We start from the raw sequence: 18,387 nt of genomic DNA, 5'->3' as shown, positions 1-18,387 counted from the left end.
GCTCCATCAGAGCCACGTGACTCCGGCACTTTAGGAACGCGCCCATGAGTCCGAGGGGGAAGTCACGGTGGGTCCAGCAGCAGGTCTTTATTAACGATGCGCGACAGCCCCCGATGACGCCAGCCGTAGAAGTGACGCCCTTTTCTTGACCTCCGCTTTGACGAGGCACTTAACATTCTGCGCATGCGCGGCTCCTCCCCTTTCTCTGTCTCCCTCCCCCTGCACGTGACCACGCCCCCCCCAGCCGCCCCGCTCCGTCTCTTTTCTGCGCAATGCCCAGGGGCGGGGTAGCGCGAACTCCCTTCCCTCCCGTCGACCTTGGCAGAGCCCTCGCCACGTGACCTGGAGGAGGGCGGGCCATTTTGGTTACAAACACAAACAAGCGGCGAGAAGAGAAGGAAGGAAAGACAGAGGCAGGCAAGAAGGGAGGAAAGGAAGGACGAGAAGCGCGGGCGAGCGATAGAGAGAGACCGGAGCCAGCAGTCGCCTCTGCAGGCGGCGGCCTCCGCCTCCTTCTCTGCCCTCTCCCTCCGCCGTCTCCGGCGCCGGCGGCAGGTAAGGCCTGAGGGAGCGGCCGGAGGGGAGGAGGCCCGTCGCCATGGAAACCTGGCCCCCACCCCCACCCAACGCGCCGTCGCCATGGAAACGCTCCCTCCCTCACTCCCCGCCCCTTGGGCTCCCCGACTCCTCCGCGGACGCCGGAAGTCCCGCCCTCTCCGCTCCTGCAGCGGCCCCTTCCCCAAGCCTGCCCTCAGTCAGAACTTGGGGCGCCTCAGGCTCCGTCAAAGAGAATGGCGGTGAGTGACACCCTCTCCTGGCTGCCCTGGGCTTGCTGGCCCGGATCAGGAGGGTCCGAGAGTTGGAAGCGGCCCCAAAGGGCCCCTTCTTTTCTGCCCTGCAGGGACCCTCCATCAGAGCAGCCCCGAGCCTCTGCTGAAAGGCCTCCAGGAAGGAGACGCCAGGGCCCTCCAGAGCAGTGTTCCCACCCTCAAAGGGCCCTTGCTCTCAGGAGGTTCCCCGAATGTTGAGCTGGAGTCGTTTTTCCTTGCTCCATTGGTCCTCGTCTCTGGAGCAGCAGAAACAAGCTTGCTCCCTCCTCAATACGACATCCTTTCAAGTACTTAAACGGGGCCATCTGCCACCTCTTAACCGTCTCTCCTCCAGGCTAAACATCGACAGAGGAGAGTCGTGGAGTCCTCCTTCCTTGGGAGGAGGCTGGATGCCATCTGTCAATGGGGATGCTGGATGGAGAGTTTCCTGCGGCAGAAGAAGAAGAAGGGGCTTGGGCTGGATCAGGGCCCTGGCTTGAGGGCTCTCTTCCCATTCTGTGATCCTGGTGGGGCTCAGCGTTGAGGCCCAGGGAAGGAGGCCTCCTTGTGCCTGGATCTAAAGGACGTCTTCTAAGCCCAGTTTTGTCAGCAGCAGCAAGGGCTCTCCTGGCTTTCTAGCCCTTCTGCAAATCTTTTTTGGGGCCTTGGGTTGAGGGTCTCTTCCAGTGCTAGCATTCTGTGATTCTAGGAAGGCCTTCTTGCACCTAGACAGCTCTCAAGGAGGTCTTGGTTGCCTGTGACTGGGTTTCTGGCTGGCTTCCCTGTAGATCTCATGTGTAAATGTGTGTGTTTGAGGGGGGGGGGTTGGAAGGTCCTTGTGTTGTTGTTGTGTGCCTTTGAGTCATTTCCAACCTGTGGGGACCCTATCGCAGGGTTGTCCTGGCAAGATTTCTCCAGAATGGCTTTTCTTTCTTCCGAAGCCGAGAGAGTGGGTCCTGCCGAGCCAGGATTCGAACCCTGGACAGCCAGTATCCTCACCCAGCTCTCAAAGCATTGCACTGTGCATCCCCTTGCATCTAGGCAGGTCTTAGGAATGCCTTTAAGCCCTGACTGGCAGCATCAGGGGCAGAGATGGCTCTTGGGGTTCCTGGCAGGATTATTATTACACTAGTCCCCCCATTTTTGCTGGCATTATGGGCAAAGGACCCCCACGAATGGGGAGAAACCACCAATAAAAAAACCCCATTCCTCTTTTTATCTGGGAGAGCACCTCTCTAGGCATCTCCAGGGCAACTCTGTGGTCTGCATCTGCCAGAAACTGAGGACCTGCAAATGGCTCGCGTTTTCTGGAGGAACAGCTAGTTTCTCCTGCTTCTGGTCAACCTCTGGCAGAATTGCTCTGGAGGACTTAGAAATTCCTAGGGAGAACATATTAATCAAACCCACAAATAATTGGATCCGCAGATGCGGAGGGCCAACTGTATGACTGTGTCACCTGTGCTTGAGTATAAGTCTAGACATTTTAGCCCAAAAACTGGGTCGACTTCTCTGCGGCTGAAGAAAAGTGCCGTACTTTAATAGTTATCAGCAAAGAGACCATGCCCTGGTGAAAGGGGAGAGCTTACTCTCTTTTCAGAGCCCCCAAACCAAGCATGAACCCCTCTACTATCTCACTCATCCAGTCTTTAGGGTGAGCACAAATAGTTGTGTCTTTCAAAACTTTTAAAGGCCTTTAGCATCATTTTCCTTCACTTCAGCCTTTACATCCTTTGTTATGTGCTGCTAAGTTTTACCCTGGACTTATCCACAGGTCATATCAAAATCCCTAATTTGAGCCCCAAAATATGAGGTCAACTTATAGTTGAATATATTATTATTATGCTTTATTTATGTAGTGCTATAGATTTACACAGCGCTGTATGTACAAGTCATAAAATAGATAAAGTAAACCCACCCATGGCATACAATCTAGGAAATAATAGCATCATACATATAAATAATACATAACAATACAGGAAAGGGTTCAGTAAAGTAAAGCAGGCAACAAATTAAAAACGTCAAATAACAAATACGATATTGATTGATTGATTGGGTCTCTTTCTGCTGGAGAGGGTCCGAAGGCGGCTCTCAGCCGTTCCAGGGCTGGACCTCAGGCCTTTGGCGCAGAGACAGAGGGAGCTGCCCTTGTCCCCTTGGGTCTGGCTGTTGACCCTTTGGCATAATATGATTGCCCCCTTGCCCTGCCTAGAATCCCCGCTTTGCCCTCCTGTTTTTTCCCCGTGGCAGAACAGGCCACTTCCAAAGCTGGCTTGTGGGTAAGTTGACAGAGTTAGTGATTTGTCTATCTTCCTAGCTTCCTATTTTGTGGCCTAAATGTGTGTGTTTCCCTTGCAAAGCCTCATTCTTCTTGGTGGCAACGATAGTTACCAGATCTGTTATCAGGTTTCTGGTGCATATTTTGTTTTTTTGAAGTTCACTGTTAACTTGTGTTGTGAACTTGTGTAGTTTATTGCTGCAGAACTGCTATGGATGTGTACACAGTTGTGGAGGGGTGATCCATCAGGGCCTGTCTCCATAGTAGCTAAGAACTGCGCCATCCTCTCCAGAAGCAGGCTTGCTGTCATTGCTAAATGTTAGTGGCAGGTGTAGTTGCTCTTGGAATATTGTTATAATCTTGCAGGTCATGTGCTTGAAATGTGAATTGTTCTTAAAATGCAATTCTCTGAAACTGGCAAGTTCCAAAGCATACGTTCCACAAACTGTGATGCATACCTTTTGGCGTTGCTTACCTCTTCTTGGGAGGGTTGCTTAGTCTGCTGTCTTTGAAGGATGAAAGATGTGCTCCTCCAGGAAACAGCGTTTGTGTCATTCTGAAGCCTCAAGCCTGGAAGGAAAGAGGGAAGAGGCCAGAATTCCTGGATCTAGCATTGCATTATGGGCAGCCAGGGTGTTTTATTCCTGAATAACAGTGTAGATATTTTCAGTAATGTAATGGTGCAACCCTTAATGTGCTTTGGATATTATCTTATTGCTGAAAGAACCACAAAATGTGCTCCTGTTCAAGTTGCATTCTAGGTGCGAAAAGACTGCCTTCTTATTTTATGCAAGCTGTGTCGATCACAGCCACCTTGGAGAAAGACAGGATATAAATTGAACAAATGAACAATAAATAAAATCAGGAGGACCTGGACCTCACCAATGAGTGGCGAGAATTGCAAAAAGGGGATCAGAGCTTGGCAGCAGGGAAGGAGAGAAGTCAGTCAGTTTCCTTTGAAAATGATTCAGAGATATAGCCATGTTAGTCTGTAGAATCGGTACGTCGAGAGATCTTGTAGCACCTTTGGGACTCACTGAAAGAAAGAAGTTGGCAGCATGAGCTTCTTTGCTAGGCTTCACTCTACTTCCTCAGATGCATTTGGTGGAGTGGAACTGAAAATGGTTCCTACTTGCTGGATGCTGGAAGACTGCGGAGAAGCAGCATCGTAAAACTGTTCTGGCATTTCCCTTGCAAAGCCTCCTTCTTCTTGGCAACAATCCAGACCTGGTATTAGGTTTGTGGTGCACCTGGACACCCAGCTGCCCTCCAAACCTGAGATACGGATGCCCTCATTGGGTTGGCTCTGTCACTAAAGGGCTCCAGGCAGCCTTGGTGGCCCAGCGTGCCTTTCAGCAACTGAGGGCCAGTTGCAACTCTTTCTGGATAGCCAGAACTTGATTCGTTCTCTTAGCTGTCTATGCTCTCATAAACGCCAGCGGACTATGCTGCTGTGGCACATTGGACCCAGGGCCTCAGGACATAGCTTTTAATAGGGGGCAGGTGCTGAAGAGCCCTCAGGCTGGGTCTTGAAGAGCACCTTCAGCCTCTACCCTCTTTTTCAAGCACAAACCAAAAGCCCTGTGTCAAGGAAGGCTAACTTCCCCTTAGGGTACCCATAAGTTGGAAACAACTTGGAAGCACAGTATAACAAGGAATGGTTCTGGTGGTGGCTGTGCTGTTTTAGTGGGTTGTGTGTACGTCTGTCGGTCACAAAATTGGGTAGGAAGCCCCCTCTTGATAGAGCGAGTATCTGGAACTTTTATAATGCAGGAACCTGAAACAGTTTTTTAGGTGCCAAGTGGAGCTCTGGTGTATTTTGCCCTCTTTTGTGCTTGCTTCCAGCATTCCATCTCATAGTCTTTAATTGGTTCCATGTTTGGTTATAATAAGCTGCTCTGGAAGTTTTGCATCCAAAAGGTGCATTCAGACTCTTTAAGGCAATGAAATCAATGGACATGGTAACAGCCCGTGGGCTCTGAGGTTCTCCTATAGATCCTGACCCACTCCTTCCTTTTCAATAAAAGGATTCCAGTCCCAGTCTGAACATGGAAATGTTTTTGAATTCTTAGGTGCAAGTCTTAGGTTTATGGGAGGTTGGTTCTGAGTTTCCCAGCCATCTGTGGTGTCTGCCAGCAAAGAGGTGTGATTCATAGCCTATCTTTGTTGAACCAACGGAAAGAGCTGAGGGGCATAGTTGGTGAATTGAAGGCTTTATGTAGCTCATTGCCAAGTCTAGTGCCTTAGGGCTCAGCATGTGGATTATTATCTAGGAAGTTTTTGAAATCGTTAGTGTTGTAAGTATTTGCGCCCAGTTAAAAACATGGAAAGTAGGGACTGTGCCTAAAGAGGCAACTACCTGCTCTGACACTGGCATGAAAACTGTTGGATTTCAGGCGCTCTTTTCCAAATTGTATGCTAAGTGAGATGTTTGCTTGGAGTTACAAGTAAGAGAAAAAGGATCTGTGCATTATGTATGAACTTAATACATGCTGCTTGCCATTAACTCCTGCTGAGTAAACTCATCTTCAAAACTAGTGTCAGGACATTGTTTGAGGGTGAATCCACTGCACACCAAACCCTTAACTACTATTCAGGGTGTTTGTTGTCCCTGTAATAAGTTCCTTTGCCATGGGGTACATACATCAATAATCACACAGATCAAATAATGCAGAACAGCATTCAGAACCTGGAGGGACTTGAAGATAGAAAACCACATACAGTATGAAGATGTCAGCCATATCTGAGGTTAAAGTTGCTTTAAAGTTCAGCCATTTTTTAAAAAGTAGATGAAAGTGAAAGCCTGGCAGGCCTCTCTGGGAAAGAGGGCATCTCACAAGTAGGGCAGGGCTATTACAGAGAATGCCCATTCCCAACTAGCACCGTTTGTGGTGGCCCTCGGAGAAAGGCCTCTGTGGTGGATAAGAAGATGTGTTACCCTTCAGATAACTGTTGCCTCAAACCACGAAGGGCTTTGGAGGTTAAGACCTCACTGGCTGCTCCCAGGAGGCTGTGGGACTCCCCGCAAAAAGGATGCTAGGCTGAAGCCCAGGCTGTTGCCCTTCCGCTGGAAAGCAAAAGCCCTGGCAAGTGCTTGGGCTTGACCAAACACTTTTTCTATGTTCTTCCTGAGCCTTAAAAACTCCAGTTGTTTTTAATCACCGTCATGCGCCCTGGTCTTGAACAGCTCTTGCAAATTCTGGGCAGCTGTTGCTTCTTTTATTGAATCAATTCACCTGTGATACTTTTCCTCCTCCTGTTCACTTTACTAAGTGTTATTGTTCTTTCCAGTGATTTATGTCATCTGACAGTGTGTCTGCAATAACCATGCCCTCAGTTTAGGCACGTTGGCTTTTAGGGAGAGGCCTTGCTTGCTTTGCCCTGAGGCCCATTCAGAGCTCTTTTTCACACTCCCTGATCTTCAGACAGGTTGAGCATCCCTTGCCTGGAAATCCAAAATACTCCCAAAGTGTCCAGGTGGGTGGCTGAGATGGTGACACTTTCTGATGGTGTACAGTGTACACAAACTTTGTTTCATGCACAAAATTATTAAAATATTGTCTATCAAATGTGTATAAAGTGTATATGATGAAACAAATGAATGTTGTTTTTAGACATTGGTCCCTTTCCCAGGAGATCTCATGAAGTATATGCAAATATTCAAAAATCTGAAAAGCTTCTGGTCCCAACCATTTTGGACAAAGAAGAGTCAGCTTGTCTATGTTGTTTGAAAACAAATAATCTATAGAGTTAGAACCATTTAGAGTTTATTAAAAGTAGACACACACACAGGCTCAAAATAACCAAACGGTCCCTCATTAAAAGTCCATTGCAGCCAGTCCTAAAAGCCCGGCGGAGCTTTGAAGAGTACAAAATTAACAGAATTGGCTTTCCCAAAGTCTGGCAGCAGCCACCAAGAAGGTCCTCTCTTTGTATCCCCCAAATGAACCTGAGAAGGGACTCCTCCAAACATCTCAATGAAGTCTTTCAAACAGACTGGACCCACTATGTCCCAGCCTACAATACCAATGCTCCTGCTTGCTGCTTCCAACTGGTGGGAAACCTCAAGAGAGAAGTGGAGTTCCTGCACGCCCCCAAATCCTGGCAACCTTTTTTGGCTAATCCCAAACTCCCCAGTCCCAGGATGAGTGAAACCCTTCAGACTGGGCCTCTTCCTCCTCCAGGGTTAAATTGCGTATTGAGGGGTGTGCGGTGAACAGGTGAACAGCTCAGCAGGCGCTTAAGAACAGCAAAGGCAAACTAATGAAAGCTGCTGCCCTTCTTTGGGGAGAAGTGGAGAAAGGCATGAGGCTTACGGTGTTTCCACAGCTCTTTGCATTTGGTGTGTTGGCCTCCCAGGTCCCTTGTGTCCAGCCAGCAGGGCCAGTAGTTGGGAATGAGGGAATCCAACAACATCTGCAGTTCAGATTTAAGGATGGCTGTTGGGGAACAAAGGCAGGAGGAAGGCTGTTACCCAAAGCCAAGATGAATAGATCACCATATGAATGATGCTGGCTGGGGTGCTCAGGATTCAAACCTGTCACCTCATGGCCATACCCATACGTTTTGCATTGCTATTGCTGTTCACACAAAGCCCACTTATAGAGGTCTGTTTGTGGACCCTGCACTCCATGCATATGAGGCAGCAGACCAAGCCTACAAAAGCTCATGTTGCCAGCTTCTTTCCTCCAGTTAGTTTTAAAGGTGCTGCAAGATCCCTTTGCATACTGGTTTTCCAGCCTAATGTGGCAATGTCTTTGATATATCAAACAGTTTAACTTTGTGTTGTTGAGATACAAGTACCTTCAGCTTCATTCACTCACCCAGTTTTATTTTAAGTTTTTAAACAAATCTGATTTAGTACAACTAGTTGAACGTTTTATTTCATGAAAGGATGCTTGTGAGTCTCTGAGCACCGGCAGCGTATGATGTTTGGTCTTGACTGCCTGGTTCTTGCGGCTGAGGGAAAAGCAAAACATTTTAGCAAATAGAAGCAGGCCTGTTAGTGTGCTCATTTTTTCGTCTACTCCTCTGATGGCCAGGGTTTGTGAGTGCTTCCCCCTTAGAAAACACACACATCCCCAAATGATTTATCCAGAGATATCCTCAGATTCATTATAACACAAATCCAGCTATCCATAGTTTGAAGACGTTTCAAAAATACATAAATTCCAAAAAGCAAACCTTGATTTTGGCATTTTGCATAAGGGATATCATTTTACTGTGCTGTTGTGTACAATGAACTTGAGCATCCATAGGTTTTGGTATTGGTGGGGGATCCTGGAACCAAAGCCCAGCAGATACCAAGGTCCCACGACAACAAGAAGCCCATATCCTACATTTCCCCATCTGACATGATTGGTTGCAGTACACTAGCCCAGACCATTGTGGATAAATGGAAGTAAATGGGTGTGAAAAGTTTTCCGTCCCACATCTTCCCATTCCTAACTGCCCAGAAGGATGTGACGATTGCCCTGCGGAGCCTGCCAGCTCTTGTGCCCCTCTGGTTAGTTAAGGGGTCTTGTAGCTGGCAGGCTGATAGTCAAGTGGAGGACCCTGTGGGCAACACAATAGAAACTGCTGGCTGCCCCCTCCGCTCCCACACTTAGGCATCTTACCAGCTTTATGGCTTAAAAGGGGAGAAGCCTTGTCTGTCTTCCTGTCAAATGCTGCAGAGGGTAGTTCTCAGCTCACCTTGTCAAGTCAGGCGAGTGGTTGTATGTATTGCATTGGCCTCTTTTGCTGCGGTGCTGCGTTATAAGCTCACCTTCAGGTTGTGCTCTGTGAGGGTCTGGGCTTTTCAGTTGTACATCTTCTCTGGTGCTGAAGGGAGCTGGTAAATCTCCAGCAGCAAGAGTTATCTGAGGTTTATGCTCCAGACTGAGTGAAGTCTTTCCCAGCAGGACTGCCTGGGTTTTGCTGTGAGCTCTGCGGCAGCTGAATCGGCGCAGAGCAAGCGGGAAGGGAAGACCATCGCAGGTCAGGGCCAGCACTTGCCATGGTGGCAGCGGTCCTGGGTTGAGAGCGGTCATCAGATGCCTCCCAAGGAAGTTGGCTGAACAGAGGCCCTCCCCTCTCCTTCCGCTTTGCCATGCAGGATTTCAGGCGGACTCTTTATTTTTAACCCCTCGCAAGCAACCAGACTGTCTGACCTCCCTGTTCCTGGGTTAATCTATTCCTTTGGCCTTTTGCCTTGCAGGGGATGTGAAAGCGAGGAGGAGGAGAAGGAAGAAGAGAGGAAAGAAAGGGACTGAGCCATTGAGAGCCAGCTCTCCCCAGGCAGAGGCTGGCTGTGGGGTGATTTGGGGGGGTCAGGACTTGACCTTTTGGACCACCCAACTTTCATAGTACATTCATTAACCATATCTTTTGCTTCAAGGAGAAGAAGGATGCTTGCGCAGCGCTTGAATGCTGAGTCTGTCCTTAAGGCGTTCTCGGTGATGCTTGTGGTGCAGTCAGCTGGCTATTCTTTTCACTTTGCAGCTTCTTGGATCTTTGGGAGAATTACTCCTTGAACCTCCTTTTGAGGCGCATCATTTTTATTTGGGCTGCAGAAATAACCCAGGGTGATCCCATTTTAACTGCTGTGACTTAATGCTATGTAATTCAGGGATTTGTAGTTATGTGAGACACTTAGCCTTCTCTGTCGGGGTGCTCCAATGCGACAGCAAACTACAGTTAGTAGTATTTCATAGCATTGGGCCATGGCAGTTAAAGTGGTGTCAAACTGGATTGTTTGTGCAGTGTGGGTGCAGACTTGCATGTGAGAAGTTGGAGCCTGAGCTCAGGGAATGGATTTGTAGCGGCTTTTGTTTTTGAAGCAGCACTAAGACAGATCTTTTCTTGAACTACAGCTTGCAGAATTGGCCTGGGGAAGGTTTGGGGTATTCTGGTCCAAAAAATGCAACTTTCTCAAGTTCTTCAGGAAGGGCCTTGCTTTTTCTGAGTGATTGCTGAGTCTATGCCTTGAAACACCTCCTGAGACCCAAAGACAGCAATACCCTTCTCATGCCAATATTCCCAGATGCCCTTCCTCACAGCACAGGGGTCCCATTTGCAGGGAGTAAGTGGAGAGAGCCGTACTCTAAAGCCCCCCGCAGTCATGGAGCTCACTCTTGACTTGGGGTCAGTTGATCATCATTATAGGAGTGCACCTTTACTGTGCATGATGGGGGGAGTTATTTGGAGTATAGAAGGATGGGGTCTTGCCCCAAGGAACTTACAGTTTGCATGGGAGATAGTGAAGATAATGGAGGCACTGTACTGCTGTGGAGCATTTAGCGCCACTGTGCCTTCCCAGGGGAATGCCTTCTCCATTAAAGTCAGGGAGGTAGCTGTGGGGTTGACTTTTTAGATGCTTGCTTATGATGTCTTTGTTCAGACAACCAAGATTCTCTGAAGTATGAATCCAGAGTTATACATTTGAATGAATCTATGAGATATATGTGCGTAAACTTGCTCTATGTATGTTATATAAAGCACATAATACATAGATGCATCAAATACAGTGAACCCTTGTTATACTCTGGGGTTTGGTTCCAAGATCCCTTGCAGATAACACAATCCATGGCTGCTCAAGTCCCATTAAATATAATGACAAAGCAAAATGGCGCCCCTTATTAAAATGGAAAATCAAGGTTTGATATTTGAAATTTATACTGTTTTTGAACATTTTCAAACCGTGGATGCTTGAATCTGTGTATAAGAAATCTGTGTATAAGAAGAGCCAATTGTGTGTGTGTGTGTGTGTGTGTGTGTGGTTCACATTGCCTCAACCTCTGGTGATCCCATGAATTCCATAGAGTTTTCCTGGGCAAGGAATGCTCAGAGGTGGCTTTGCCCAATTTTTTTCATGCAAGAGGTAGGGAAACTGTGGCCTTCTGGATGTTGGACTACAGCTTCCATCATCCATGGCCATGTTTAAATCCTGGCTAAGGCTGATGGAGGTTACAAGCCAACAGCACCTGGAGGGTCATGGGCTCTGCAGCTCTGCTCTATCCCCTGGGTCTCTGCTGTTCTGTACTCAAGACATGAGTCAAAAGCTGACTGGATGCTCTTGTTGTAGCTCTTTGTACCAGTTCAAATTCCCAAACACTGTTCTAAGGCAGCCTCAGGTAAAGGGTGTCACAGTAATCCAAGACACACACACAGCCAATCCTTGTGGGAGAGGCTGGAGTATGAACTGCCTCGGAGCAGCTCCCTAAATCTGCCTATCAGAACCATGGGAGAAAGTCCTCTTTCCTCTCCCATGAAATACTAGGCCTCAGGGGAGGGATACAGGAGAGATAAGAGAGCTTCCCTACAGCCCAGGATTTGTTTCTGGGATGTGCTGCATTGTTGTTAGCCCAGGCAGCTTTAGCAGGTGCTAAGGCAAAGTCAAAGCAGAGGAGGCGGAGAGGTTTGCCAAGAGTTAAACCTGCCGGGTTTAACTGTATTTCAATTTGGAAAAAGTCTCATTCCAAGTAGCCCTGGGCAATGTACATGCCTCACCACCAAAGCTGTGACACATACATATGGTGGCTTTCAGACTTATTGGCTACCTTCTGCCAAAGCTCCAGCCTCTCCTACAAGGATTGTGTGTGTGTTTGTCTTGGATTACTGTGACACCCTTTGCATGAGGCTGCCTTGCAACAAAGTTTGGGAATTTCAACTGGTACGAAGAGCTACAAGCAGAGCATCCACAAGGGTGGGTTGTAGGGACCATGCAGCTCTCCTTGCTGCTGGTCTGTTTCTGGGTGCAATTCAGCATGACTTTTAAGATCTAGAAAGCCCTATAAGCTTTGGTCCAGACTGTCTAACAGCTGTCTGTCTTCATATCTACCTGCCTGGGTCATGAGATCCTCAGGAGGGTCCCTTCTCTCAAGCCCCCACCTTCGCCAGCACAGCCTTCTCAGTGGCTGCCCCAGGCTCTGGAAATCACTTCCCAGGGAGGCCAGAAAGACCCTTTTCCTGCTGTCCTTCCATGGGCAGACAATGACTTTTTATTCTGACAGGAACTTTTCAAGAAGGACTTGTAAGAGGCAGCTTTATTGGTTTTTTGTGGGTTTTCTGGACTATATGGCCATGCTCTAGAGTTTATTCCGGACGTTTCACCAGCATCTGTGGCTGGCATCTTCAGAGAATGCATTATTGTTTTTGTTGAACTGTTTTAACTGCCTTTTATCTTCTTAAATGGTTCTAATAATGTGAATTGTTCCATTCTGTTTTAATGGTGGACTCTGTGTGTGTGTGTGTTGGGTTTTTGCTGTTGTTGTTATATTGTGCTTGTTTTAAATTGCAGGCCACTGTAAGTCCTGATTTTAGAGAAAAAGCAGAAAATATATCTACATAGAGAGAGAGAGAGAGAGATGAGAGCCAGTGTGGTGTGGTGGTTTGACTGTTTGATGTGATTCTTGAGACCAGGGTTTGATTCCCAGCTTGGCCACAAAACTTACTGGGTGACCTTGGGCAAGTCACACTCTCTCAGCCTCAGGGAAAGACCATTTATTTTATTTATTATGGTATTTATACCCCACTCTTCAGCCCTAAAGGCTATCAGAGCAGCTTACAATTATTATTTTTAATTAGATGGTTCCCTGCCCTCAGGCATACAGTCTAAAAAGACACGACACAAAAAGAGAAGGGAATGGTGGTTGGAAAGGAGAGGATCAGGTCCAGCAGTTCTTTTCTCCCTCTGAGGCCTGGACCAAGGCAGATGGACTCACTGGAGGATAGGCCCAAGGGCGCTGGGCCTGTCTTTTCACTCCCTCTCTTGATGGTCGCCATGAGTCAGAAACAACTTGAAGGCACACAACGCAACAACAGTATACAGTTATAATAGTAGGAGTAGTAGGTCAGTGGGGCAAGAAGACATTTCCACTGTGCAGATGGTCTAGCAGTAATACCCTGGGAAGCAGAGATGCCAGAAGTGTGTGGCTGTGTGTGTAGATCTATTGCCCTGTCTTTCTTTTGGCCCCCAAGCCACACCCTGTGGCTCGCCTGGCAGTGCTTCCATGTCTCTAAATGGAGCAACCCCATGCCCTTCACCTTCTCTGGCACCTTCTGCCTGCCCTTGTGACTCTAAGATGGAAGGATAGGTGTGAGGTGAAAACAGTCCTCTGTGGTGCTCCTTCTGGGACGGGGCTGATGTTTTGACCCTCCTAACTGGAAAGTGGTGTAGGGGATGAGCAGCAGGGAGGCCCAGTGCTCACAAGCCTCCCCCCACACACGCTATCTGGCTCATGTTTTGCCCCCTCATAAGGTGAAGTGGGAATGGGGGTCGTGTGTCTGTGTGCACATGCTCCCTGCTGAGGGGTGGGAGGCAATTGTAATCCCCTCTCTCTCTTCCAGAGATTTTCTCCAATGTGAATTGAGCCACTGGGCTCTGTCTTGGGGGGCCAAGACCAAACAGCCTTCTGGGAGGTCACCGGTGGCCTCGGGCCAGACTAGGCTCCAGGAGCGCCTTTGCTGGAATCGCTTGCGTTGGAGGAGGCGGAGGAGGCAACACCGGCAACTGTGACTCTTCCTCCCCTCTCTCTGTGTCTCCACTTGTCTTGCTTCCCTATCTCAGCCACTTGGAAAGGTGGCACTTGTGACAGCTGCTACTGGGGTAAGCATCCCATTCTTTAGCGGGTGCTCTGTCTTTTGAGGTGTCTGTGAAGGGATCCCCAACCTACCACAAGGCATTCTCATGCGTGCCAGCAATTGGGTTTCCCCTCTACTCTGCAGCATATCACCTTCTTGCTTTCCGGGACTGAGCTTGTGGGAGGCAGCGGAAGAAAGAGCCATGGAAAAGGCTCGGTGTGGAAGGGATGGGGTACTGACGTGCCATGAAGCTTGCAAAGACAGAGGCAGAGGGAAACATGCCAGACCTTGGGCCTTCCTAGTCTAATCTTGTCAACTCTGACAGACAACCATAGGTTTATGAGTCTTCAGGCAGGTCTCTTTTGTGGCTCCTCCTGGAGATGCTTCCAGGGGCTGAACCTGGGGCCTTTTGCACTGGTGCACAAGCAGTTGTGCAGGGGTCTTTCTAGCCCGATACTGTCAACTGTGATGGGCAGTAGTGGTTTCAGGTGAGCTTCTTTACCTAACCCTGTCTGAGGGTCCCTGCAAGTTTCTTCTCGTGATCTCCCACCCATGGACTGGGCCTGAGCCTGCTAAACCTGTGAAATCAGACAAAATTGGGCATGTTTAGGATTGTATGGACCAAGGAATGACATTTGATAAGAATGTCTGGGACTAAAAGAAACAGAAGTTTAGGAGCATGAGCATGGCATTTGAGGCAAATGATCGGCGGGCTCATAACTTCTGATTCCACAGTGGAGGTGGGTGAGGGGCAAGTTGCCTCCCGTTACATATATGCAAAGGATAAACACTACACAACTTCAGTACAGTACTTGCTGAGGGGATCTGTTATCTGGAAACACAGGTTGGTCATGATTTATGTGCTTTGAGTACCTGGACCCAGATTTACAGCATTAAACCAGTCAAGGTCATTTAAAAACAAATATAAAACCTCAGCCTCCTTACATCCCTGAGTTGAGAAAAAAGCAGGATTGACACCTATTATTATGAAGCATAATCATCATTACCAACATTCACTTACATGTTGTAATGATGATTATGCTTCATAATAATAGGTGTCAATATACTGAAAAACAATTCTTGAAAAGAAAAGAAAAGGCATTTTAATTTTATTTTAATGCAGCTGTTTCTGCTTCAGCTGATAGGAGCCAATGTGGCATGCCTACCGAGGTGGGCAATATGATCGGTGGTAAATAGGTCAAGGAGGTTTAGGCATCTTTTGTCTAAAGCCCTAATTTGCCCGGTTTGTTTCTCTTTTGAGTTTTGGCCACCCCTGACACTCCCTGGCCAAGAAGAGGCAGCTGCAGGCTGGAAGTGACACAGCTGCTAGGCCAGGTCCAGATGCCCAACCTGTTTGGCTCTGACTCTTGGGCATTAACCCCAGGCTTGTAGGCATTGTTTCCCTAGCCCTTCAGTTTAAATAAAAGTTTTGAGGGATGGGCATCTCAACTGATAGTCTTTCCTCTTCTGCAGCTCCCCAGCCATTGAAACCAGCCTCACAGCAGAAGCGTACGATCCAGGGCAGAGCCTTCAAGGTATAACAGAAGTGAGCTGGATGCTTCTAAGAAAACAACCACTCTTTTCTTTCTCACAGCTGCCCCCTCTTCTCAATTCCACCCTCCCCCCCTTTGCCTGCCCTACATCTTCTGAAATGGCCAGAGTGCATTCTCTAGACTTCAGAGGATCTCATGGTCCATTTTCCATCCTTTCCACTTTGGTCAAAAGAGGGGCTTGGGGCAGTAGCCATAGCAGCAAGGCGGAGGCCTTGCGTCCTGCTGCCTTTCCATTGGCACTCTTCTTGCCTCCAAGGTTGTTGGAGAAGAAAAGGAAGACAAACACAACCGACGAGAGTGAGAGAGCTCAGTCCAGGAGCAGCAGGATGGCAGCTGAGACTCTGAACTTTGGGCCAGAGTGGTGAGTTAGTTTTTGATGGGGGGATGAAATTGTGAGGTTGAGGAAGGCACAGGGTGACTAGTGTACCCTTTTTGTTCAGAGGGTATGAGTGAGGGTTGCTCATTTATGCAGTCTAATCTAGATAAGCAAGACATGTAAAAGTGCTGCTCCATTTTCCATTCTTCTGCCTCCCTCCAGGCTCCGGGCGCTCTCCAGCGGCGGAAGTGTTGCGTCCCCTCCACCCTCCCCTGCCATGCCAAAGTACAAACTAGCTGAATACCGATATGGGAGGGAAGAGATGTTGGCACTTTACATCAAAGACAACAAGGTAAGTGCAGTGCTGCTGCCTCCACCAGCCCTCTTTCGCTTTCTCTCACCTCCTTCTAAGGACTAGGGAGTGGATTTTGATTTTTTATCATTTGTCCTCCTTTCTGTATCTTCTCTTGAAAGTAACCCCTAAGAGACACAGTCTGGGCTGGGGCAAGCTGGGTGGAGGCTTGACACTCATGTACAGGCCACTAAAATTTCCCTCTTCTTTCCTCCTTTCTACCCGTGGTCCCTGTCCCTGCAGGTCCCAGAGGAAATCCAGGACAAAGAATTCTCTGCCATTCTCCAGGATGATCCTCTGCAACCCCTGGCATTAGTACCGTTGACAGAAGAAGAACAGGTAAGGTATAGGAGTGAAAAGAGGATCTTTGGCTTGTCAAGTCTGAGGAATCCAGGGACTCCTTCCTCTCCATGACATGTGATCTCTTTCTCTCTCGCTCTTTCTTTCCCCTCTTTTCAGAGGAACTTCTCCATGTCTGTGAATAGTGTTGCAGTGCTGAGGCTGATGGGAAAGGGGACTGGAGCTGCCCCCGCCGGGGTCTCCCGGGGCAGGGGCAGCACACGAAGCCGAGGTATGAAGACCTTTTGGGTACTTATGGGATGTTGGGTGGGGAGTGCCCTCCCATTGCTGCCCTGTCCTCTCTTACATGGGAGACAGTTGTGTGCCGCCCAAGTGATGCCTTTCTTTCCATGGAACAGGCCGTGGCCGTGGCGAGAGTGGCTTTTACCAAAGAAGCATTGAAGAGGTGGAAGGAGCATTTGGCCGTGGTGGGGTTCGTGAGATACACCGTAGCCAGAGTTGGGATGACCGGTGAGTGATGAGGCAGGCGCTGAGATGAGGGTCTTGATGGTGATGGGTTGGCTCCCCTCTTCTCCTCCTCCTGCTCTGATGCTTGCTTTCCTCTTTCCTTCTGCAGAGGGGAACGTCGGTTTGAGAAGCCCATTCGACGGGAAGTAGGTATGTGGAGTGTGGGAAGCCTCCGGTCTTTGGGGATCCATAGGCCAAGAACTGCCAGTGGGAATTTCCATTGCTGCTTTCAAGGATTATGGGGTATGGGTGGGAGGTAGAGTTCCCAGGTGTCTCATTTTCTACAAGTTATGCATGCAGTATTTGGGGTCCTAAAGTCTTCTCACATAGCCTGAAATCCTGTATCTGAGAGTGGGTGCCAGCCCCACGCCCACCAGCCTGACTTCCAGGCATTTAGCGTGACATCCCAGATGCCAGGATTCTGTTTGCATCTTGGCTGACAGGGCACCACTCTTCCTCCTCTTTCCTGCACTGGGCAGAGTAAAGCTTTCCTCCCATGATGCCTGATTTACCATAATGAGATTTACATAGGTTTGGGAGTTCCTGTGGGGTTTGAAATCTTGCAAGAGCTCTAAGATTTTGCAAAGCCCCCCCCCCCAAAAAACCCCCAAAAAACTTTATAGGCTTTCTTCATGTGTGAACAGTTGGCCACCCTGGTGGAGGACTTCTACTTTGGACATGTGCTGTATGGTCCTTCCCTTTCTGGGGTAATTGTTTACTTCTTGGAGCGATACCTCATCTTTCTTGATTGGTGCTGTGGCTAAGTGACAACCAACAGGAGAAAAAACACACTTAAACCCCAAACTTATCAAGTATCTAGAACCATAAATTACATATACCTAGAACATTAAGCTATAAAAGTCTGCTAAAGACATAATAGGGAAAAAAACGCACAGACAATTTGGGCACTTCTGTTAAATTTGTATACAGTGGTTACAAACTGGTGTGTGAGGACAATCCTGTCACCAGCCTTTGGCCAGGGGCACTACTCTCTTCTGAGGCCATCTAGTTTTGCAGGGCCACCTTGAATCAAGGAGAACTGTCAAGTGATGTACTTCCTTTGGCTGAGGGAGGAGGGCTACGCTGTCTGAAACACCATTGCTAGGTTCTCAGCCTAATTCCCAGACCCCTAAATTCCCTGTTGAGAGAGGCTTCTTCATGTCAGGGTTTGACCTTCAGTTCTTTCTGTTCCCTTTCCACTGAAATGGGAGGTATCTTTGAGTACCTGTTTTGGCTGTCATGATCCACAGCTGTGGCTTGTTGGTGTGTATATCTGGGTTCACTTTGGTGCTCTTTCTCTGGCAGATGGGTTTCTGGGGTGTGACAGTCCTTCCAACCTGGTCCTCCCAAACTCTTTCTGTCTTGCTTTCCCTCTCAGCCCGGGCACCGTTTGAGGAAGGAGCCCCTCCAGGCCGGAAGGACTTTGCCCGCTCAGATAGCGACAACTGGCGGACACTCCGAGAGGAGCACGAGGAAGAAGAGGAGAGTGGTGGAGGCACTGTGGCCGGCTCAGGAGGCAGCTGGCGGCAGAGTGGGGGAGCCAGGCGGGAGAGTGAGCGCTGGCGGTCAGCCAGCCCAGGTAAGGCTCCTGGTCATGGGGCTGCTGGTTGGGAGAAGGAAAGTTCAGTGAGGCCTCTGATCATGTGGGAGAGGTGGACCTCTGGTTGGCAAGGGCTCATTGCTTCACAGGGGACGGGGGCAAAGCAACCTGT

General features: G+C 48.7%; 1 protein-coding gene across 3 annotated transcripts in view; it reads left to right on the top strand.

Annotated features, from left to right (window-relative positions):
- Positions 1-737: 737 nt before the first annotated feature.
- Positions 738-18,387, top strand: part of GIGYF1 (GRB10 interacting GYF protein 1) — a 35,903-nt gene continuing 18,253 nt past the window's right edge. For 2 of the 3 annotated variants that reach the window (XM_042473456.1, XM_042473458.1), the window contains exons 1-10: positions 738-797; positions 13,414-13,672; positions 15,121-15,182; positions 15,457-15,561; positions 15,739-15,868; positions 16,112-16,207; positions 16,328-16,439; positions 16,567-16,678; positions 16,785-16,825; positions 18,054-18,254. In XM_042473456.1, coding sequence (XP_042329390.1) covers positions 15,527-15,561; positions 15,739-15,868; positions 16,112-16,207; positions 16,328-16,439; positions 16,567-16,678; positions 16,785-16,825; positions 18,054-18,254 — 727 coding nt within the window. In that variant the 5' untranslated portion in view covers positions 738-797; positions 13,414-13,672; positions 15,121-15,182; positions 15,457-15,526. The remainder of the gene's footprint in view (positions 798-13,413; positions 13,673-15,120; positions 15,183-15,456; positions 15,562-15,738; positions 15,869-16,111; positions 16,208-16,327; positions 16,440-16,566; positions 16,679-16,784; positions 16,826-18,053; positions 18,255-18,387) is intronic. The other variant, XM_042473455.1, reaches the window with a different exon arrangement.

The sequence above is a fragment of the Sceloporus undulatus genome, chromosome 6 (genome assembly GCF_019175285.1).
Source record: "Sceloporus undulatus isolate JIND9_A2432 ecotype Alabama chromosome 6, SceUnd_v1.1, whole genome shotgun sequence".
Classification (NCBI taxonomy): Eukaryota; Metazoa; Chordata; class Lepidosauria; order Squamata; family Phrynosomatidae; genus Sceloporus; species Sceloporus undulatus.
Note: the sequence above shows the minus strand (reverse complement) of the source record. Positions and strands in the feature narration are given on the sequence as shown.